At 44.9% G+C, this 23,999-nt stretch overlaps 1 protein-coding gene across 1 annotated transcript in view; it reads right to left on the reverse strand.

Moving 5' to 3' along the window:
- The window catches only part of LOC148481851 (uncharacterized), a 63,412-nt gene extending 41,259 nt beyond the window's left edge, over window positions 1–22,153 (reverse strand). Inside the window, exons 1-2 of the mRNA XM_088452927.1 lie at window positions 21,835–22,153; window positions 9,799–9,922 (exon numbers count right to left, since the gene is read on the reverse strand). Coding sequence (XP_088309053.1) covers window positions 9,799–9,922; window positions 21,835–22,153 — 443 coding nt within the window. The remainder of the gene's footprint in view (window positions 1–9,798; window positions 9,923–21,834) is intronic.
- Window positions 22,154–23,999: the final 1,846 nt, after the last annotated feature.

Below are 23,999 nucleotides of genomic sequence, written 5' to 3' on the forward strand. Positions count from 1 at the left end.
TTATTCTGCCTACCTCCATCAATCGTATCATGCCAATCAATGTATCAATTAGCTTAATTGTTTTTTTTTTTTCAACACAAGGCAAGAAACTTTACTCTTGTCCGTGTTTGTGTTTACCCGCAGAATACGTACGGATGAAACATTCGCTTTTATTGTTCAAAAAACATGTGAACCACAATTAAACAATTGTTCTATTGCTGTGGATCCCCGCATATTTCCCGGGGTTAATTTCTTTATTTAAATTTGCTTACGCATGTCACTGCATCAAGCCTATCATAACTCTCCAGAGATTTCTGGCCCTGTCGAACACATGACTCATACACTAACCAATAAAATTGCTCCTGTTAATTTCCAAAATACATTAGCCAATCAGAAATTTTTTGCCCACTTTATCAAAAATGATTTTTAAGAAAAACACCATTGCCATCATGAGAGCCTCCGCATTCACCAGGCGCGAGCTGCTGGTGCTTACGGAGGTGATGGATCGCCGGATCACCAGCCAGCCTCCACCCATCACCAACCGGCAGAAGCGCTCCGTGTATGCGGAGGCACGGGCCCGCCTGCGGTCCTTTGGGTCACGCCGCAACATAGGGCAGCTGGAGCGCAGGTGGTACGACCTGCAACTGCGAACGCCCCGCTTGCTGGCATGCTTTCGCATGCAGATAGAGGAAAGTAAGTGTTATGTATTGTGGTTTTCATGTTTGTGTTTGTGGGGCAAACTGCGTGTGCATGTTTTCCTGTCTGTCCTATTTATTATTTGTACTCATATCTGCGTGTGCATGTTTTCCTGTCTGTCCTATTTATTATTTGTACTCATATCTGCATCTGCATGTTTTCCTGTCTGTCCTATTTATTATTTGTACTCATATCTGCGTCTGCATGTTTTCCTGTCTATCCTATTTATTATTTGTACTCATATCTGCGTCTGCATGTTTTCCTGTCTGTCCTATTTATTATTTGTACTCATATCTGCGTCTGCATGTTTTCCTGTCTGTCCTATTTATTATTTGTACTCATATCTGCATGGCCATGTTTTCCCTCTATTTCTGATTTATTCATTCTACTCCTATTTGGCTTTTTTTTTTGGTTGTGTTTTTTATTTAGTTTTGGTCCCCGGATTTGTCCAGAAACTAACCGCAATTTCTTTTACATATTTTAGGGGGACAGCCAAGACTCCGCCGTCACCGTCCGTCCAGACGCCGTTCCCGGCCACTATCCCCAACCCCCAGCCAACACTCCACCCCAAATCTTTCCCCTATTCCCCACTCCTCCCCATCCTTCCCAGACCCTCTCCCGGAACTGTCGGGCCTCCTTCCCCTCCGTCCCACTTCCCCCTCTCCTCCACCCACCCCTCTTCCAATTACCCCCTCCCCGGAGTCCATCATAACTCCTCCCCGTTCTTTGGGGAATGACGGATCCTCCGAGGAGGATCATGGAGGGATTTCCGGAGCTCTCGTTTTGGCTCCCGGTATGTTTTTATTTTTTTTTTTTTTAAAGCACAAACTGTTTGTATGTAATCATGTGTCGTGCCTTTATTCGTGTTTTTGTGGCTTGACTTTTGGTGATTTAGCAGTTTGCCTTTACCTCTTCCTGCTGATTTCAACATACACATATCACACCTGTGGGAATTTGTACATAGGCCTTGTATTTTTGGCAGCACCCCCTTTTTTTTTTTTTTTTTTTTTTAGGTTTAGGATTGATTTCGTTGTGTTTTTGTTTTTTTAATGTGGATTCCCTATTGTTGTATTAATCCACACACTTTTCTCACCCACAGAGGAACAGAGGCGTCGGCAAGAGGTGGCAGATTGTGTTGGCCAGATGCGCCAACATGTCATTGGCATTCTTGTGGCCCTCGACCGGCTGTCTGGCCTCCTTCGCCAGTAGTTTTTTTATTTTTGTTACATTTTCCAAATAAATATTTTCTTACAAATATACGTTCTGGCTCATTTTTTAAATCCAAAACAAAGATAGTTTAGCCTGACATAAGTAGACTGTTCCTGCAAGGATTTCCCTTTTTTAAAAGTTAGATTGAGTTTTGTCTTTGTATGTAAAACAGACACAAGAAACACATAACAGTAACAATGTCATTTCCCTTTTTGGGTGTAGTGTCAATTAGATATTTCTATATTTTACAGGTTCCTAGTTGGTGCGCAAGCTGCTTAGGCCAATCTTACAAATCCAAAGGTTGGGACAGGCTTCCTTTTGGTGTGGGTTGGGAAGCTGAAAACATATTTCAGTTTAGCTCAACTGGCGTCAGTACTGGATTACCCCTTAGTCAAATGTAACTTGTGTTAACCTGGTTACACTTGCTGTTAACGTCCCAAAAAAGGAAGACCATTTCACTCTCCAAACATTTATTCACAACATAACAGAGAAAACAAAGTGGTCACTCCCAAAAAAAGAACACAGTGATAAATTCAAATACAACACATACCAAGAACTAATTAAAAAAAAAAAAACAATCAAGAACTGGTTGACGAAGGACCATGCCAACATGATTCCACAAACATGGAGTTGCGATATGGGTTCCAGAATATATGCCCAAAAGGACCAGATCCAGGTTTGGTAAGGGTAGCAGGAAGTAGTGAGCGTTGGAGTGCCAAAGATTATGTGAACAAACAGAAGATGGTGATAAAAAAACACAAAATTAGATGTTCGCAAACAAACACAAACACATTAGGTATAAACACTGTAGTTTTGTTACAACTTACCTAAAAAATCTGGCCACCACATCATCGCGTATGGCCCCCCCACATACTGACCTCCGACCAACCTCGGGGGGGCCATCCTCAGGTAAGGCATCCTCTGGCTGCATTGGGACACCACTCCTTATGGCAATGTTGTGAAATATCCCACACAGGACCACAATTTTCGACACCATATCCGGCACATACATGAGCTCGCCACCAGAGCGGTGGATGCATCGGAATCGGCCTTTTAAAAGGCCGATACAGCGCTCCACCACTTGCCTGGTGGCTGTAAGTGCGGAATTATACGCACTTTGTGGCCCTGGTGTGGGAGCCAAATAAGGAGTGAGCAGCCAGGACATGCAAGGGTATCCACTGTCTCCTGTGAAAAATAATAGACAACATCAGGAACACTGTGTATCAAGCTTAACATTGTTATGTACTAAAGGTCTCCACTTACCCAGAAGCCACGCATCACCAGCTTGTAGGTTGGTTAATTTCTGCCATATCCCTGATTGCCGGATGACGAAGGAGTCATGTGCACTTCCTGGTAATTTAGCATTCAGGGACAGGATCTGGAGGGAGGCATCACATACCACCATTACATTCAGGGAGTGATAGTGTTTACAGTTTCTAAATATTGCCTCCAGCCGTGCTGGAGGCTGAAGTGGTATGTGAGTACCATCCACAACCCCTATGATGTGTGGGAAGCCAGCTATTTGGTAAAAATTGGCCTTGGCCACACTAAGGGCACCCATATCCAAAGGCATTTTAATAAAATGATGGAGGTGCTTGAAAAGTGCCTCCATCACTGCCCTCAGGATCCGGGAAAAGGAGGATTGGGAGATGCCCGCCACTATTCCCACCGTTGTTTGAAACGATCCTGAGGCACAGAAATGTAACACCGCCATAAATTGCGTAAGTGGTGGTATTGCTGTTGGACTGTCAATTTGCCGCTCAAGATCACTTTCTATTAATGAGAGAGTGTCTATTGATTTTGGGAGGTAGACGGTAGCATCTTAAAACCTCATCATCGGGCATTCCAAAAAGGGTGACACGTGTTCGAAATATCTGGGGCCTTGCATGCCTACGATGCCTACGCCTGGGACGAGTTTGAGGTTGGTCGGCTTCCGGGAGCAGGGCCAGAACAATTCGACCCAGATCTACCTGAAATTCAAAGTTTACAATGTAAGGCTTTTGAGCCACCCCAAAAGTAACATAAAACAACTTAGCTTTATGATACCATCCATAGCTGCTTACATGCCGGGGTATTGTCATGATACGTCTAAACTGTAAAAAAGCCCAAAATGAGACATCAAAAATTTAGAGGGTGATTTTATGTTTGTCAAATTGGTGCAAGCCAACACATAAAATAGGCGAAACACACATTTGGGCATCGATGAAAACGACATTGCACACCGTACGTCAAATAGGGGTCAAATGGACCCCAAAAATGGAAAAGGGAAAACCAAAACTGGTTTACATGATGAATAAGCCTCGAAAAATGCGCTAATTAGTTCGCAAATGCAAGTCACTACACCAACAGTCAAAAATGCGCTAATTAGTTCGCAAATGCAAGTCACTAGACCAACAGTGAAAAATGCGCTAATTAGTTCACAAATGCAAGTCTCTACACCAACAGTCAAAAATGCGTTAATTAGTTCGCAAATGCAAGTCACTACACCAACAGTCAAAAATGCGTTAATTAGTTCGCAAATGCAAGTCACTACACCAACAGTCAAAAATGCGTTAATTAGTTCGCAAATGCAAGAAAAATAATGGACTTACCAAAAACGAATATATAAGATTTCCCTCAAAAAGGTCTTTGGGTCCGCAAGCCACAAAACACTAAAAGAGATGAAATTAGTGTTAAGCTGAAAATATTAAATAAAAAACAACAAGTAGACAGCAATTGGCCACAAGTTAGCCTTCACCAAACTTACCAAATCAGGAAACGAGGACCAAAAAAAAGTACAAAAATGCGAACGGAACAAAAAAAAACTGTATCAAACAACAAAAAAGCCAAAATCCGCCAAAGCCACCAACCGTAAACCAAAACATCCAAAACACTTAACCGCCAATAATCCAACCACGCCACCTCGAATCCACAAACACCAAGCCATAAATAGTGTTTATTTTCCCGCACAAATTAAGGATGAATCATAGGGACGCACAATCAATGATGCGGCCGCAAACTAAGGACGCATGTATAAATACGTCACGAAATCACATTGAATTTCTGGTTGATTTCATGCTGGAAGCAGAGACATGGCTTCAGACCAGGGAAACAATGGCCAAAATTCCGGCGGTAAGGCCTTCATGCATTTTGTCTCAATGATTATTTTCAAACATAATATTGTGCAAGTTGTGAAGTGGCTAAATCTGCATATTTACCCAAATAGGTGAGGAGGATGACATGGAAGAGACTGCTGGCCCCAGTCAACCCGCCAAAGCTGCAAAAAAAAAAAGGCAGCCACATTTCACAAGAAAGGAGATGGAGGTTTTGATCCAGAAGTGTGTTGACATCCTGCCCCAGGCAGACAGGAATATGAGCCAAAGCCAGAAGTGGAGAATGTGGGAGGAGGTCGCCGTTGCTGTCAATAGGGTGGGTGATTATGTCCGTCTAGCCCGGGATGTCAAACGGCGGTAAGTAAACACTTTCCCACCCTATAAACAAACCCCATTGTAAACAAAAGGATAATGGTTCCAATTTCATTCCACAGGGGAGCCTTGGCCGCAGAATTTCTGCTGGCTCTGCAGGGGAGGAACCAGTACATCCGGCTGAGGACCCTGCAGAAGCCAGTCCAGGGCGTGCCCCCTCGCAGGCAGTGGGCCTCCTCACAGAACTCAATTTTAAATCGGATTTCCATACGGAGATTCTGCAGAGGATGGACGCCAGTCTGATACGGGTGGCTGAGGCCCTGGAGCAAAATGCTGCGGCCAACGTGACCATTGGTCAGGCCCTGGCGGAAAATACCAGGGCCAACATCCGCATCGCCGATGCCCTGGAGCAGCTCGTTCGCCAGCACATGGTGGAGCCGACCTCCCTTCCTGCCGGAACATCCGGATCCTCCACCTCTGGCACAACATCAGCCAATCCTCCAAATGTGCCTAGCCCTGTGCCTAGTCCAGAGGCCACAACATCTGCCTCTGGACAGGCCAGCCCGATGGCATCCCGGACCCGGTCTGGCGCCCACCCTCCCCCATCCAAACGGGCGAAAAAACGGTGACAGCAATGGCGACTTTTCCCACACTCCTTCTGTGCTTGGCTCATATTCCTTTCTGGTCAAAACTTCCCTCTCCTTTCTTGTGAAATGTTTTTAATTTTTTTATTTACATTTATGTTACCAGTTATGGCTTATTTATTTTGGTGAACAATTATCTTTGCCACAAAAAAAGGCAACAAAATATTATGCCAATTTGTTTGTGTTTAAACAATAAATTTAAAACAAAAAAATGACATTGTATTGTGACATTATTGTACAAATGGGTTACATTTAATCCTGGCCCTAAAGGCAAAAACTGTCCCTCTAAAAAAAAAAAAAAAAAAAAAAAGGCCTCTTTAAGGAACATTTAAAAAAATCACATAACGATGCAAATTCCACAGTAAACCAAAAAAAAAGGGGAGCTAATTAAAACATGATGACATTATTGTTACAATAGGCCATAATCAAAAAATTGTGGCCAAAATAAAACACCAAAAATGTACGCAAATTGATTGTGTAATCATGACATTAGCAGCTCTGATTACCACCTGCGTACGCTTTTGTGCTATCCCAATAAACTGCTTTCCAAACACATACCAAGCCGGTTTTCAATCCAACACTAATTACTTTACTGACCCCCCGCGATTAATCGCTGCACCATCGTGGAGTCCCGGGACGGAGGAGAAGGCAATCGCCAATGTGGTCGAGTAATCCTGACCCTAAGCTGTGCGAGCATTTTGAAGGGAAAGCGGATGTTCCAGTGACGTATGAGACGGTCCGAACACATTTGACGTTCGCATCTGCTAATGTATGTACGCCCCAAAAACGCCTCGCCACGCCTGCGTTTTTCCATCTCCACCCCCGTCAACACCCAAAAACGCCCTGTTCTGTCAATCACATTTGACATGTCACTTCCTGTACGCTATTTTAGGAACGAGAGAAAAAAAGCTCGCAAACTGCCGTACGCACATGCGCAGTGTAACACCGACGCATGCGCGGTTAGTCGACATCGGAACGCAACGAGCGTACTATTGTTAACGTGCGGCTCTGAATGAGGGCCTTTATACACTTATATGCATGTTTATATGTTTATGGATTGACATATTCCTTTTTAACCTTTAAAAAAAAAAAAAAAAAAAAGTCACATACAAATCTCCATTCTCACCTTGGTCTATTTTTTGGAGAGATAATGGTAATGTTTTATGTGCGAGTTTCAAACTCGCATCCTATTACATTGCACGAGTTGTATGTACACACTGGTGAAAAGTGAAAACATCTGGATGCGATGTAGAAAAATGTGAGTTTGCATGATCTTGCACGCTATTACATTGGTCAAAATTACAAAATGTGCGAGTTTTGCAGCAAACTCGCAATTTTGCAAAACTCGAACTCTATTACATCCCGCCTAGAAACTATTTAAGGCATACGCTGTTGCTTATATTGTGTTAGCTCAAAACCTGAACAGAGACTATATAGTGATGTAGTGGAGCTTCTAAAGAGATCCTATTCCATTAGGGATCGACAGTTAATATCAGTTTATGACTATATGTGGTTGTAACTGGCAATACTAATAACAGAAGGCTATATTTCTAAATATTAAATGTCATACAAACTTAGAATATTATTTTTTACAGGCATTAGGTACACATAGTAATTAGGAATATAAGCTGAGTGATCAGTATTTATTTCCTACATATTTCAGTAGGAAACACTATAAACATCTAGCAATGTGAATAATTAATTAGCTTATTGAAGATCACTTTATATCTATGTAATATTTACAATTTACCTGTAATAAAGAGATCCTTCAGAGAAGATTGACAACCCAGAGAATACGACACATATCAGGACAAGTGCTGTGTTAATAGAAGTCAGTGTTACATAATCACAAGATTTATTATACTAAGTTATGTTGCGCTAATGTTGATTAGGATAAAAATATATACTTTTTAATATTTCTTGGATTGCGCTAATGTTCTATTTTGTTTAGTTGGATATTTGCAGATCCCCCCCATGCTCCATCATTGCCATGCCTCCCCCAGCACTGCTGACACCAGTAGCTGCACTAAACTAACCTGCAAGCTGCTCATCCATCAAAGACAGAGGGCCTGATTCAGAGCCGGATGGTCTGACAGAGCGCTCGCTCTGAATCAGGGCTGTTCTTTTTTCTTGTTAGAACGACCACCCACAGCTATAGTGAGCGACCAGGAAGATGGTCGTGATGGTCAAGACCATCGCGACCATCGGGCTTGTGACGAGACACTTGTGGTAGGGTCTCATGGCCGCAAGCCCCAGAGAGATTTCGGCTCTAATAGAGCCAAAATCTCTCCCACTTGTGATGAAAGTGGGGCCACCCCCAAATGGAGGCATTCACATGGGAACGCCTCCGTTTGGGCAGCCACTTCCCCGGCCCACCCACCAAAGGGGGCGTGCTGTCACTCAACATCGACAGCACGCCCCCTTTGTAGCGAGACCTGGTTTGCCCGTCGCTATCTGGGTCTCGAGCATGCGCACAACGGAGCCGGCTCCATCGTGCGCATGCACACTGGGCCACCATCGCCCCACTCGCAAGCGCATAGCACTCGCAAGCGGGTCTGAATCAGTCCCAGAGATCTGAGGCATCTCTATTTTATATGACTCTTTTAGTTATGTATTGATTTATTTATACAATCCCCTACATGTACAGTATATCATATTATAATTACTTTATATATTATATAGCATTCCTTTTTATTTTTTCTTATGCGTGCAGCTTATTACACATCAATAGTATGCTGGTGCTGCACATGCCAGGTATTCAAACAGGGCTTGCACATTGGGATTGCAAAATTGCTACGTTGCAATCGCTGGGACAGCTCTCTTCCAAGACATTTTCATATCCTGCAATGGGATTTGTGGCAGTATTATCCCATGCAAATCACATTGAAATGCCAAATTATAGAAAATATACCATATGATGAGATCATTAAATATATAATATATTGAGAGCTGTAGATATTTCCAGCTCATGAAGTTATTACTTTGTTGTATTTCACATATGACAGAAGTGTGTAACATAGTCAGCAAATGAAGGCTAATATCCATGACCTTTCTGACTGGTTTACAAATGAAGAGAGGTAGCAATTGTTACTGTGTACGGTAGCTGAGTGGACTGCACACTGGTTCTGATTCAGACCCACTCGCGAGCGCTTAGCGCTAGCAAGCGGTTCGATGGCCGGGCAGTGCGCATGCGTGAACCTCGGAGCGAGAAATCAATCGCTCTGGTGCTCGCATCCAAAAGGGGCGGCTGTCGATATTGATCGACAGCTCGCCCCATTTGGAAGGCAGGTCGGGGGGGGGGGGGAGGTATGGCCAAACGGAGGTGTTCCCAAAGGAACACCTGCCATTTGGGGGCGGCACTACTGACATCATGAGTGATATCAGTAGTGAGCTTCTGGCTCTATTAGCCGGAAGCTTACTGGGGCTTGCAACGAATGAGACCCTACCACAAGGGTCTCGTCGCAAGCCTGATGGTCGCGATGGCCGCGACCATCGCGACCATCACCTGGCCGCCCGCTAAAGCTGTGGGTGGTTACACACAGCTTAGCGAGCAGCCAGGAGGTCGCACAAAAAAACCAGAAGAGGCCACCCTGATTCAGAGCGAGCGCTCTGAAAGAGCATCCGGCTCTGAATCAGGGCCACTCTTCTCAGGGAGCTTACACACCTTAAATTCTGGTTAATATAAATATTCTCTGAATACTTTACAGGAAACAAAATATGTATTTTTTGTTTTATTTAACCCCACTTGTGTTATGTACTGTAAATGTATGACGTACAAGCTTCTAATATCTCTCAACTTTACACAGTGTAATAACTGTACACATACAAATGCTTGGTGGTGAGAAGGTGGGATATTAGCATCTTACCTGTACACAAATATTGGGTAGATGAAGTCAGAGGTTCTCACTGTACTTTCTGCCTCTACAATTCTGTCTGTAAGTGTATCATCTTTACTGAATTCAACCTTGTCATCAAGTGGTAACAGATTTCCTGGGAGACATACAGTATTGTTAAATATATTATGTTTGTATTCAACAAAATGTTTTATATATATATATATATATATATATATATATATACACACGGTATATACAGAGAGAGAGAGAGAATGTAATTTGTCTGCTTGCATCTCCTCAACTCTCCTGTCAACTATATTTAAACTGAAATTTGATAATATATATATATATATATATGCACATCCTACATTGTTGGCCTGATCCAGCAAGGAACGCAGATGAAAATTTTCACGCACCTGGCGGATTGTTGCATTCTTCACTTGCGTATGTACCACAGTACACGTGCGCAAACCAGCCGTTGCGATCGGGAAGCAATCGAAGTGAACACACAGTGTCCTCATACAGTGATTGACAGGAAGTGCCATTTGTGGGTGGCGATGGAGGGTGGTCAGAGAAACGCAGATGTGCCAGTGCGTTTGGATGGTATTACAGGGACATGCATAATTAATCCCCTGTGTCAGTATACGCAGCCTATATGCACACAGGCTGTTTAGCAGTTTGTGGGTGAGGTGAGGTCAACCATTATCGGACATATGGGTCCGATGGTTCTCGATGTTACCGATGTTTTCGCTGTCTTGCTAACTATTGAGGATGTGAGTAATGGTAAGGGAGCAACGTTATGTAGTGCTGGGCGCCAGTTTAGTTTGCTGCGGCAGCATTGTGACCCCATATCAATAGCATAATTTCGCCGTGGCTGGGTGCTTGCTTGTGCAAGATTGCGATCCGCGCTAAATCAGGCCCTATGGCACCTATTAAATACAACTTTCTTGATCACATTGGAGGATTGCCACATGATTATTTCTATCAGGGCTATACAGTTCCCTAGGAGATATGAAGAATGTATTTCAATTAACCACTTGCCTGGCACGATCACATCAGATGCAACCACACAAGCCTGGGCTTTCCCTGACATGGTTGCATTTGATGCAACCAGTCAGAAATGGGCAGTGGGCGGCTTCTGGAAGATAATCAGCTCACAGGCTCAGGGGGACCTGCTTGATCCTCCTACCCACCCAGTGGCTTCTCCTCTCTGCAGCCAATGGAGGAATGTAACTTTCAACCCTACTAGTATGTCCGCGGCAGCTTCTTCTCAGTACATCCAGCAGGTAATCACTGGGGAGTAGAGGTAATCTTACATGTCCCTGCAGATGCTCCTCTCTTTAGCCACCGGGGACATGTAAAATCATTGCTGTCCCCAGTGAATACCCGTCTGTTGCAGAGAGAGAAGCAGTCATTGAAGGCACACATACATTATCAGCCCTGATTCAGTGAAAGCTTCTACCTGCACCTGCCGGGGACAGCCTCCAGGGACAGCCTCCCCCAGTGAAAGCCCAGTGGCTGCAGATACTAAACGCTGGGGAGATGTAAAACTCACCACTGCCCCCCGCCCCTCTCCCTGGTGATTACCCAGCGGCTGCAGGGAGTAAAGTATGCACTGTTACTGGGGACAAAGTGGCAGCGATGGGGCTGCCACTGGGCTGACCAATCACTGCTACAAGCAGTGATTGGCACACATTGGGGGAGAAGCCATGAAGACAGATGGGCTGGCTCTACGCCAGTCACAGTGCATACCTGGTGGTATGCATTGTAGGAATGGCCATCGACCATGATAGTTAACAACTGATGGTCGATGGTTTTGAAATCGATGGTGGATATACAACTGTTCTCCACCATCGATGGTACAGCAATGTGATGTTTTTGCAGGGATGACCATCTCTGGATGAAACAATCAATGGTTTCCAGCTGATTGGTTCATGTCATTGGTGTCAACCAGCGATCGATTGAGACCATCAATGGTTAACCCACCGATGGCCATCCCATTGTAATCAGTAATCAGCCCCTCCTTTCCCCCCCTGTATAAACATAGCAGTGCCTTTATTTTCCTCCCCCCACTCCCCTATCCCCCCACCCACCCTCCACCCCTTTCCCCTCCCCTCTCCTTTCTCCACCGCTCCTCATGTGCTATGATTTTCCAATATATTAATTTATATAAAAAGAAAAAAATATATTTTTTTGAAAATCGATGATAGTATAGATGATTCTATGGGCCGTAATCAATTTGAGGCATTAAGTCCGGATCCACGTTACTTTTCCACCGATGATATCATTATCGCCTGTTTTGCTTTTACCCCGTATTCAATTTGAAAGACTTTCCGCCTAGGCACAAAGTCAATGCAATGTAATAGGCGGAAAAGTATCGCCCATGAATAGCAGGCGGAAAAAAGTGCAGAATTGGGGTTTTGGGGTGCAATGTTGCGGGAACCCTGTGCAGCCTTCAGACAGTCCCCCAAAGGTAAACTGTGTCCAAAAAAAAAACACTTTTGGCAACCCCAAGAAAAAATCACTTCCATTTTGGGGGTGAAAAAAAAAAAGTTGGGGGACAAAGTTAAAAACTAGCGAACTTGACTCTGGGGTGGTCCCCAAGTATGCCCCAGGTGTTTTTTTCATTGCAGCTGCTTGCGGCAGGTGAATTTTTCATGATTTTTTCAACTCACTTTAGCAACTTTAAAATATGTTGACCCCCATTTTCAAGTACCCAAAATTTGGTGATCATACTTATTTTTCCCTAAAAAAAATTTCTAAATGCTCTTCTGCATCACTTTCTCCAAAGACGCATTTATGCACATGCAGCGGCTTTTTGAAACCCTGACTTCCTACTGGAGATAAAAATGGGGGTACCCATAGTGATCCCCTATGTGTACACATTGTTAGGGGGGTCCCTGGTATATTTCGCAAAATTACCGTTGTTTTTTACCTGTAAAAAAACGGGATAAAAGTAAAAAAAAAAATACATGAGGTCCCCCCCCAAAAGCCAAACCAGCCCCAGGCTTGCCAGCCAGTCCTGGTTTTAAAAATATGAGGAACAAAATGTGTAGGGTTCCACCATATTTTAGGAACCATCTTGACCATCGCTACCATCATCGTGGTCGCTCGCAACAGCTGTGGGTGGTCACCCACAGCTATGCGAGCTGCCAGGAGGCCGCTCCTTAAAAAAAAAAAAAAAAGCCTTAATTCAGAGCGAGCACTCTGTCAGAGCATCCGGCTCTGAATCAGGCCCTCTGTGTATAACAAATACAAGCACCATGACATTGTGGGCGATAGCCCTCTGTGTATAAAATACAAGCACTGTGACTTTGTGGGCCATAGCCCTCTGTGTAAAAACAGAAGCACTGTGACTTTGTGGGCGATAGCTCTCTGTATAAAATACAAGCACCATGACTTTGTGGGCGATAGCCCTCTGTGTATAAAATACAAGCACCATGACTTTGTGGGCAATAGCCCTCTGTGTATAAAAATACAAGCACCATGACTTTGCGGGCGATAGCCCTCTGTGTATAAAAATACAAGCACTGTGACTTTGTGGGCCATAGCCCTCTGTGTATAAAAATACATGCACCGTGACTTTGTGGGTGATAGCCCTCTGTGTATAAAAATACAAGCACCGTGACTTTGTGGGCGATAGCCCTCTGTGTACAACAAATACTAGCACCATGACTTTTTGGGCCATAGCCATCTGTGTATAAAAATACAAGCACTGCGACTTTGTGAGCGATAGCCCTCTGTGTAAAAATACAAGCACCTTGACTTTGTTATACATATCCCTCTGTGTATAAAATACAAGCACCATAACTTTGTGGGCGATAGCCCTCTGTGCATTAAAAAACAAGAACCGTGATTTTGTGGGCAATAGTTCTCTGTGTATAACAAATACAAGCACCAAGACATTGTGGTCAATAGCCCTCTGTGTATAAAAATACAAGGACCGTGACTTTGTGGGCCATAGCGCTCTGTGTATAAAATAATACCACTGTGACTTTGTGGGTGATAGCCCTCTGTGTATTAAAAAACAAGAACCGTGACTTTGTGGGCCATAGCCCTCTGTGTATAAAAATACTAGCACCGTGACTTTGTGGGCGATAGCCCTCTGTGTATAAAAAAACAAGCACCGTGACTTTGTGGGTGATAGCCTTATGTGTATAAAAAAACAAGCACCGTGACTTTGTGGGTGATAGCCTTATGTGTATAAAAAAACAAGCACCGTGACTTTGTGGGTGATAGCCTTATGTGTATAACAAATACAAGCACCGTGACTTTGTGGGCCATAGCCCTCTGTGTATAAAAATACAAGCACCGTGACTTTTTCGGCCATAGTCCTCTGTGTATAAAAATACAAGCACCATGACTTTGTGGGCCATAGCCCCCTGTGTATAAAAATTCAAGCACTGCAACTTTGTGGTCATAAACTTGGTATGAGGTACACAGGACTATACACCACTCCCAGAAGAAGGCTTGTCAAAAGCTGAAATGTGTTGGAAAACATTCAATACCATTTGTTACTTTGGCTCCAGGAGACCTGCACTGTTTACTGCATCAACAGAAAAACTTTACAGGTGCGACCACGTGACTGCACCCAGAAGATGCGACCAGCAGCAGACTCCAGGAAGACACACACCAGTGAGGAGATGGAACGGTGAGCTGACAGATCCAAGGAGGTAAGTGACATCTCATGCTGAAGGGGACGTGCGGTGTCTGGCTTGGCCAGCCACAACCGCACACCCCCGCCGCAGGCTTTGTGTCTCCTCTGCGGTGTGGGGGCGGGTTGTTCATCCGGTCACTCGGGCGGACGGCCGTTGCTCCATACTGGTGGTTGTACTCAGCCTTTGAGAGTCCCCCTCCGGTCAGCAGGCACACCGCACTCCAACTCCGGGAAGATTCACCAGAGTTACAACTGCAACTACACTATTACAACCTGACAGCCACTGAGACTAGCGGGACGCCGCGGTCTCATCTCCTGGTGCCAAATTGACTCTTAGGTTTTGATCCATATATCCTTTAACTCACTCATGGTCTTACAGTTTGACATATGTCTATCAACCATTGATTAGAATTGACCTTTATGTTTACCATCACCATATTGGTAACACATGTGCATGCAGGATAACAACTGCATACATTGAATCTGCATTTAATTTTATTTGTATTTCTATATGTATTTGTACTCAATCAGAGGTTTAGTAAAGTTTGATATTAATTTAATTTTCACATTGAACTTACATTATTTGAGCTGAGCGCAGTGTATATCTATTTTGTATTTATGTTGATAGAGTCAGCTATCTTACACAGCAGCTTGCTAACCCCAAGTGTCACCATCTATACTCAGGGCCTGATTCAGACCCGGTCGCAAGCGCTGTGCGCTCGCAACCGGGTAAATGGTGGGCCAGTGCGCATGCGCACGACGGAGCCGGCTCCGTTGTGCGCATGCGTGAGACCCGGATAGCGACGGGCACTCCGTTGCTCCGGGTATCGTACCAAAGGGGGCCTGCTGTCGATGTTGAGTGACAGCATGCCCCCTTTGGTGGGTGGGTGGGGGGAGTGGCTGCCCAAACAGAGGCGTTCCCATGTGAACGCCTCCATTTGGGGGCGGCCCCACTAACATCACGAGTGATGTCAGTGGGAGAGATTTCGGCTCTGTTAGAGCCGAGATCTCTCTGGGGCTTGCGGCAACGAGACCCTACCACAAGAGTCTCGTCGCAAGCCCGATGGTTGCGATGGTCTTAACTAGGGGTGAGCGGGTTCGGATTTCTGAAATCCGAACCCCCCCGAGCCCCCCCGATCCGAGTCCGATCCGAGTCAGGCTCGACTTTTCCCGCCTGACTCGGATCTGAAATCGAGGCAAAACGTCATCATCCCGCCTTCCGAATCTTGCGGGTTTTGGATCCTATATAAGGTACCCACGTCGGCGCCATTTTCTCACTCGGCTGTGGACAGTGAAGAGGGAGGGTGGGAGTTAGGGCTGTGTAGTGTAGTGTAGTGTAGTGCTGCTGTTGTCCACTACTTCAAAGTCCATAGGGGCTGGCTGTGTTGTGCTGTGCTGCTGTTGTTAATAGGGGCTGTGTCCACTACTTCAAAGTCCATAGGGGCTGGCTGGACTGTGTTGTGCAGTCAGTTCTCCATAGGGGCTGTGTCCACTCCAAAGTCCTGTGCAGTGTCCCAGTCCTAAAGGAGTGCTGTAGTGTTGTCCAGGGGGTGCTCTGTCCATCAGGGGTGCTCCCCCCAAGTGCTAAAAAAATAATATATTTTCTGTGTTTGTGAATTGTGTGCGCAGTAGCCGCACGTGCATCAACAAAGTAGTTCCAAGAGTGCGCCTGTGTCATAAGTAAAGGGCCGGCTGGCTTGACCGTTAAAGGGTGCTGTAACCCCCGAAAGTACACTCCAGTCCAAACCAAAAAAAAATTATTTTCTGTGTTTGTGAATTGTGTGCGCAGTAGCCGCACGTGCATCAACAAAGTAGTGCCAAGCGTGCGCCTGTGTCATAAGTAAAGGGCCGGCTGGCTTGACCGTTAAGGGTGCTGTAACCCCCGAAAGTACACTCCAGTCCAAACCAAAAAAAAAAATATTTTCTGTGTTTGTGAATTGTGTGCGCAGTAGCCGCACGTGCATCAACAAAGTAGTGCCAAGCGTGCGCCTGTGTCATAAGTAAAGGGCCGGCTGGCTTGACCGTTAAAGGGTGCTGTAACCCCCGAAAGTACACTCCAGTCCAAACCAAAAAAAAATTATTTTCTGTGTTTGTGAATTGTGTGCGCAGTAGCCGCACGTGCATCAACAAAGTAGTGCCAAGAGTGCGCCTGTGTCATAAGTAAAGGGCCGGCTGGCTTGACCGTTAAAAGGTGCTGTAACCCCCAAAGTACACTCCAGTCCAAACCAAAAAAAAAATTATTTTCTGTGTTTGTGAATTGTGTGCGCAGTAGCCGCACGTGCATCAACAAAGTAGTGCCAAGCGTGCGCCTGTGTCATAAGTAAAGGGCCGGCTGGCTTGACCGTTAAAGGTTGCTGTAACCCCCGAAAGTACACTCCAGTCCAAACCAAAAAAAAATTACTTTCTGTGTTTGTGAATTGTGTGCGCAGTAGCCGCACGTGCATCAACAAAGTAGTGCCAAGAGTGCGCCTGTGTCATAAGTAAAGGGCCGGCTGGCTTGACCGTTAAAGGGTGCTGTAACCCCCAAAGTACACTCCAGTCCAAACCAAAAAAAAAATTATTTTCTGTGTTTAGCCGCACGTATATATCAAATCGATATAACATAAATGGAGGACCAAACTTTCTCCGATAAAAATAAAATAGAGAAAGATCAAGAACCACTTCCTCCTAGTGCTGAAGCTGCTGCCACTAGTCATGACATAGACGATAACATGCCATCAACGTCGTCTGCCAAGGCCGATGCCCAATGTCATAGTAGAGGGCACATACAATCCCAAATGGCAAAGTTCAGGAAAATGACCTTGAAAAAGACATTTAAATCAGCTGAAGAGAAACGTAAACTTGCCAATATGCCATTTACGACACGGAGTGGCAAGGAACGGCTAAGGTCGATCCCTAGTATGTTCATGACTAGTGGTTCAGCTTCACATGACGATGGAAGCCCTCCTCCCACTAAAAAAATCAAAAGAGTTAAGCTGGCAAAAGCACAGCGAAGAACTGTGCTTTCTAAGAAGATATCACTAATCCCCAAGGAGAGTCCAAGTGTGGTGGTGGTTGCGATGCCTGACCTTCCCAGCACTGGACGGGAAGAGATGGCTCTTTCCACCATTTGCACGCCCCCTGAAAGTGCTGAAAGGAGCACCCACAGTCCACTTGCTGATATGCAAATTGAAGATGTCACTGTTGAAGTACAACAGGATGAGGATACTGGTGTAGCTGGCGCTGAGGAGGAAGTTGGCGAGGAGAATTCTGATGGTGATGTGGTTTGTTTAAATCAGGCTCCGGGGGAGACAGTTGTTGTCCGTGGGATGAAAAAGCCCATCACGGTCATGCCTGGGCAGAAGACCAAACATTCCACCTCTTTGGTCTGGCAATATTTCTATCCAAATCCGGACAACAACTGTCTTGCCATATGTACCATATGTAAAGGTGAAATAAGTAGGGGTAGGGACGTCAACCACCTAGGAACATCCTCCCTTATACGGCACCTGCAGCGCGTTCATAAAAAGTTACTGTCAAGTTCAGAAACTTTGGCTAAGACCGTAAGCAGTCCAGGGACACCTAAATCCCGTTGTCCTGTTGTATCCAAGCGCCTGCAAACCACACCGTCAACTCCCTCCTCGTCAATTTCCTCCTTAGTCAGGATCGGAAGTAGTCCTGCAGGCCATGTCACTGGCATGACTGACTCTCCTATCCGGGATTCCTCTGGAGGATCCTGCATTGCTACACCTACTGCTGCCGCTGCTGCTGTTGCTGCTGCTGGGAGTCGTTCATCATCCCAGAGAGGAAGTAGGAACACCACTACTTTTACTAAACAATTGACCCTCCAACAGTCCTTAGCGAGGAGGATGAAGTACGACAGCAGTCATCCTGAAGCAAAACGTATAACTGAGGCCGTGACTGCTATGTTGGTGTTAGACGTGCATCCGGTATCCGCCATTAGTGCAGTGGGATTTAGACAATTGATGGAGGTAGTGTGTCCCCGGTTCCAAATCCCGTCTAGATTCCACTTCACTAGGCAGGCGATACCGAGACTGTACAGAAACGTCAGAAAAAATGTCCTCAGTGTCCTGAAAAATGCCGTTGTACACAATGTCCACTTAACCACGGACATGTGGACAAGTGGAACAGGGCAGACTAAGGACTATATGACTGTGACAGCCCACTGGGTAGATGTATCACCTTACGCAGCAACAGCAGCAGCGTCACCAGTAGCAGCATCTCAGAAACACCAGCTCGTTACAAGGCAGGCTACGCTGTGTATCACCGGTTTCAGTAAGAGGCACACCGCCGACAACCTCTTAGAGAAACTGAGGGAAATCATCGCCCAGTGGCTTACCCCACTTAGACTCTCCTGGGGATTTGTGATATCTGACAACGCCACCAATATTGTGCGGGCATTACATCTGGGCAAATTCCAGCACGTCCCATGTTTTGCTCACACAATAAACTTGGTGGTGCAGAATTTTCTGAAAAGCGACAGGGGCGTGCAGGAGACGCTTTGGGTGGCCCGAAAAATTTCTGGCCATTTTCGCCATTCAGCGACTGCGTGCCGAAGACTGGAGCGCCAGCAAACACTCTTGAACCTGCCCCGCCATCACCTGAAGCAAGAGGTTGTGACGCGGTGGAACTCAACCCTCTATATGCTTCAGAGGATGGAGGAGCAGCAAAAGGCCATACAAGCCTATACATCCACCTATGACATAGGCAAAGGAGGGGGTATGCACCTGACTCAAGCGCAGTGGAGAATGATTTCCGTGTTGTGCAAGGTTCTCCAGCCCTTCGAACTTGCCACACGTGAAGTCAGTTCAGACACAGCCAGCTTGAGTCAGGTCATTCCCCTCATCAGGCTTTTGCAGAAGCAGCTGGAGAAAGTGAAGGAGGAGCTAAGATGGAGCGATTCCGCTCGGCATGTGGGACTTGTGGATGAAGCCCTTCATTCGCTTTGCCAGGATTCCAGGGTGGTCAATCTGTTGAAATCAGACCACTACATTTTGGCCACCGTGCTTGATCCTAGGTTTAAAGCCTATGTGGTGTCTCTCTTTCCGGCCGACACAAGCCTGCAGAGGTGCAAAGACCTGCTGGTGAACACACTGTCAGCTGAAGCGGAACGTGACACGTCAACGGCTCCTTCTTCATTTTCTCCCGCAACTGGGGCTGCCAGGAAAAAACTTAGGTATCCTAAGCAACCCGCTGGCGGTGATGCAGGGCAGGCAGGACCAAGTTTGGACATCTGGTCCGGACTGAAGGACCTGGCAACAATTTCTGACATCTCTACTGTCACTGCATATGATACTGTCACCATTGACAGAATGGTGGAGGATTACATCGGTGACAGCATCCAAGTAGGCATGTCAGACAGTCCATACCTGTACTGGCAGGAAAAAGAGGCAATTTGGAGGCCCCTGTACAAGCTGGCTCTATTTTACCTGAGTTTCCCCCCCTCCAGTGTGTACTCCGAAAGAGTGTTTAGTGCAGCCGGGAACCTTGTCAGTGAAAGGCGTAGGAGGTTGCTTCCACAGAATGTGGAGAAGATGATGTTCATCAAAATGAATTATCAGCTCTTCCAGGGAGACCAGCCTCCAGAAGGTACAGAGGGACCTGTGGTGGTGGATTCAAGTGGGGACGAGTTAATACTTTGTGAGGATGAGGATGTACACACTGAAGAGGGTGAGGAATCGGTGGATGAGGAGGATGAGGATGACATCTTGCCTCCGTAGAGCCAGTTTGTGCAGGGACACATTAATTGCCAGCTTGTTTTGTGGGGGCCCAAACGAACCAATCATTTCAGCCACAGTTGTGTGGCAGACCCTGGCGCTGAAATGATTGATTTGTTAAAGTGTGCATGTCCTGTTTATACAACATAAGGGTGGGTGGGAGGGCCCAAGGACAATTCCATCTTGCACTTCTTTTTTTTCTTTGCATTATGTACAGTTTGGGGCCTAGTTTTTCTAACTGCCATCCTGTCTGCCACTGCAGTGTCACTCCTAGATGGGTCACGTGTTTGTGCCGCCCACTCGTGTCGCTTAGCATAGTCATCCAGCTACCTCGGTGCAACCTTTTGGACATGAAAACACTATTGTGAGGTGTGAGGTGTTCAGAATAGACTGGAAATGAGTGGAAATTAAGGTTATTGAGGTTAATAATAGCATAGGAGCAGAGAAACCAACAAATTCTGTGATTTTAGCTGTTTTTATGCTTTTTAAAAAAAAAATACAGATCCAAAACACAAAACCCAGAACCCAAAACACGGAAGGGTGGTTTTGGCAAAACCAATCCAGATCCAAAACACGAAGAAAGATCCAGATCCAAAACCAAAACACAAAACACGAAAAGTGGCCGGTGCACACCCCTAGTCTTAACCATCGCGACCATCTTCCTGGCCGCTCGCTATAGATGTGGTTGGTCACCCACAGCTATGCGAGCAACCAGGAAGCCATTCTAAAAAAAAAAAACCAGCCCTGATTCAGAGCGTCCGGCTCTGAATCAGGGCCTCAGTGTGCAGTTACTCTCTATCTCTTTTTGTGGGTGATAGACCTCTGCGTAAAAATACAAGCACCTTGACTTTGTGGGCGATAGCCCTCTGTGTATGAAAAATGCAAGCATCGTGACTTTGTGGTGTCTGCGCTGCTGCTCTCATGCTTAGTAACCAGTCAGCTCACTGCAACCTTTGTTCATTAATGGTAAAAACAATATTATAAGCTGTGAGGTGGTTTAAATTAACTGTAAATGACTGGAAATTAATGTTATCGAGGTTAATAACACACTTGGAAGAAAATAAAAGCCCAATGTATGTGATTTTAGCTTTTTTTGTCAATTTTTGTAAAAAATCCAAATCGAAATCCAGTCACCGCAGTTTGGAAAATCCAAATCCAAAGCCGGATGACGAATTATAACCAAATCCAAATCCAGCAAAAATGGTCCGATGCACATCCCTAATTTAAAGTGATCACTATATCGCTCTCAAATTGTAAGAGAACATGTGAAGCTTTATACCTCTGTCGGTTCAGTATATCCTGAATGAGTAAGTGCAGATGATTCCCATTATACAATAAAAATATATTATACACTGTGAATGCAAATATACACGTAAGAGTTTCTGGAAGCTTTCAGTTTGAGGACTAACAAAATAACTACAAAAGTATGGTCATGACAAAAAAAATTAGTTGACTTGGCGCAGGAGCAAATTTTAATTTACATTAAACCGTGTAAAACAGAAACTGCTACAGCTTATCTTTACATGAACTATTGCACATAGACAGATAGATAGGAGATAGATAGCTATGAGATAGATAGATAGATAGATAGATAGATAGATAGATAGATAGATAGATAGATAGAAAAATAGATAGATATAAAAAAATAACATTGGTGATTCAAAATAAAATAAATAGTTTTAAAAATAATACCTAACTGTGCATAGATTTCTCCAAGTTCATTTCTGTTCATGACGGAGCAGCCTCGGTTGTCCACTAAAGTAAGTGTATGTGTCAGTGGATATGAGATCCTTGCTGTGGTGTTACCTCCTCTTGTTTTTGTCACATCTGCATACTCCTTATACTCTCCATCTTCTAGGATATATTTGCAGGAGTTGATGAATGATGACTTCCCATGACCTAGAAATCCAAACAGTTGGAGGAGAACACGGGTAAAACCCTGATTACCGTTGGGACAATCATCCAGGCTGAAGTTAGTAATATACTGTGTCATCTCCTCAATTGTCTGCATGTTTGAAACTTTGAATATTGTATGGTGTGCTGCGTATCTCCATCAGTGCTTACAGGCAATGAGAAGTTGAGAACAGCTGCACTCCTTATATAGGCTCCAAAAGTGAAACCAGTTATTTTGTCTGTTATGAGTAGCTGAATAATTGAAATTGAGCAAGTTAAACCCTGAGGCTGGGTCTTTGGAGTGGTTAGCCAGTTTGGTGTGTGTTAAGAGTTAAATATGTGCAGGTTTGATAAAGTCCAGTGTAGTTTGACAGTTAGGGGTACATTTACTCAGATTTGAATTTGTTTTTTTTACTCGATTTGCATCACTGAAACTCGGGTGATTTGAGGCTTCCAAAACTCTCAAATTTACTGAGAAGCATGTTGAGCTAAGATTGAGTTGGCCGATGGTGAAATAGATCGAGATTTCTCACCCGAGTTGCAAGTTTAGAAAAAGATTTCTCACATGAGTTTGCAGTGTAGTCTCTCTGCAAAACTCTCCCACCTGCACATATCAGTGAGTATTGAGAAGGCTGCTTGTGTGTTATACCGGTGAAAAAAGAGTTAAACATTGAAAAAAAAATGCATAACCTGCCCCAGGCTGCTCAGCCAGTCCCGGTTACTAAAAATATTGGGAAAAAAATGAGTAGGGTTCCCCTGTATGAACCAGCACTGGCTTGCTGACCAGTCCAGATTTTAAAACAGGGGGAAAAAATTGCATAGGAGGTCATCCTATTTTTTTAAAACCAGCACCAGACTCATATCCATCCGGGGTGTAATGCCACAGCCATGGGACCCTATTACCGGGTCTCCCAGGCCAAAGTATTAACTCCCCAAGCCAGTCAGCCCAATCTGTGGACCTCAGGGGAGGTGGGGACCCTTCAATAAAGGGATCCCTCCTCTCCTGAGCATTCCAGGCTTATGCTGACGCCCAGGGCTCTTCCCAGCACTCATGGAGTGGTAGGTGTGGGGGAAATAGTGTTGATAATAGATATATCTATTGTTTTTTTACAGTGGAACTACAGGTGTCAGCGTGCCTGCCCTTTGGCACTTGTGGAATTACATGTTCCAGCAGGAAGCCGGCAATAATCATGTACCTGAACTTTGGCACTGCGTGTGGCTCTAAGTCAAGCCCTATGTGTAAATTTGTACCTGGGTATGTATGATACCCAGGTAATTTGTATTGTGTCATGTGGTCATCCTTCCTCCCATGCAGGTGCCAGCACTCCTGTGGCTCCACCTGATGGGTGCTATCATCTATGATCAGGTCAGCTGACCACAACTTTCCCAATGTACGGATGGCCATGTTGAATGTTTTTTACCATCAATGGGTGTGAACCAGATGATTTCTCTCGATCAATGGTACAGCATAACATAATGTTTTTTTTTTATACAAGCTGCTGGGACACAGGACATAGCTCCGACCCTGGCACCTGTTAAGCCACGCCCCATGTTCTGATTGGCCTGCGGGCCAGTCAGTCAAAGAATATAAATTACCATTGGTTGGTGAAACCAAGGCTATTTTTCAGCAAGAACAAGCAGAAACTCAGTTCCTGAACCTCTTATAAACTATGACAGGCCAAAATTTATTTTTCATAAGATAAGTTTTATTTTTAAATAGCCTTGGGTGAAACTATCACTGGTTATCCATTGCATAGTTGGTAACTATCAATGGCAACTTACTATATTACCATCGATGGTAATACCACCAATGGCCAACCCTGTCCCAATGGCACTGCATTACCCAGTCACCTGATTCAGCACTACAATCCCCTAAAATAAAGCACTTCTATAGCAGAACAAATTTATTATACTTATGACCAATTTAAACCATTATACAATAACATTTCACAGTGTCAACAATA

This window comes from Taudactylus pleione, unplaced genomic scaffold, assembly GCF_031769625.1.
Source record: "Taudactylus pleione unplaced genomic scaffold, aTauple2 ptg000559l, whole genome shotgun sequence".
In the NCBI taxonomy this organism is placed as follows: Eukaryota; Metazoa; Chordata; class Amphibia; order Anura; family Myobatrachidae; genus Taudactylus; species Taudactylus pleione.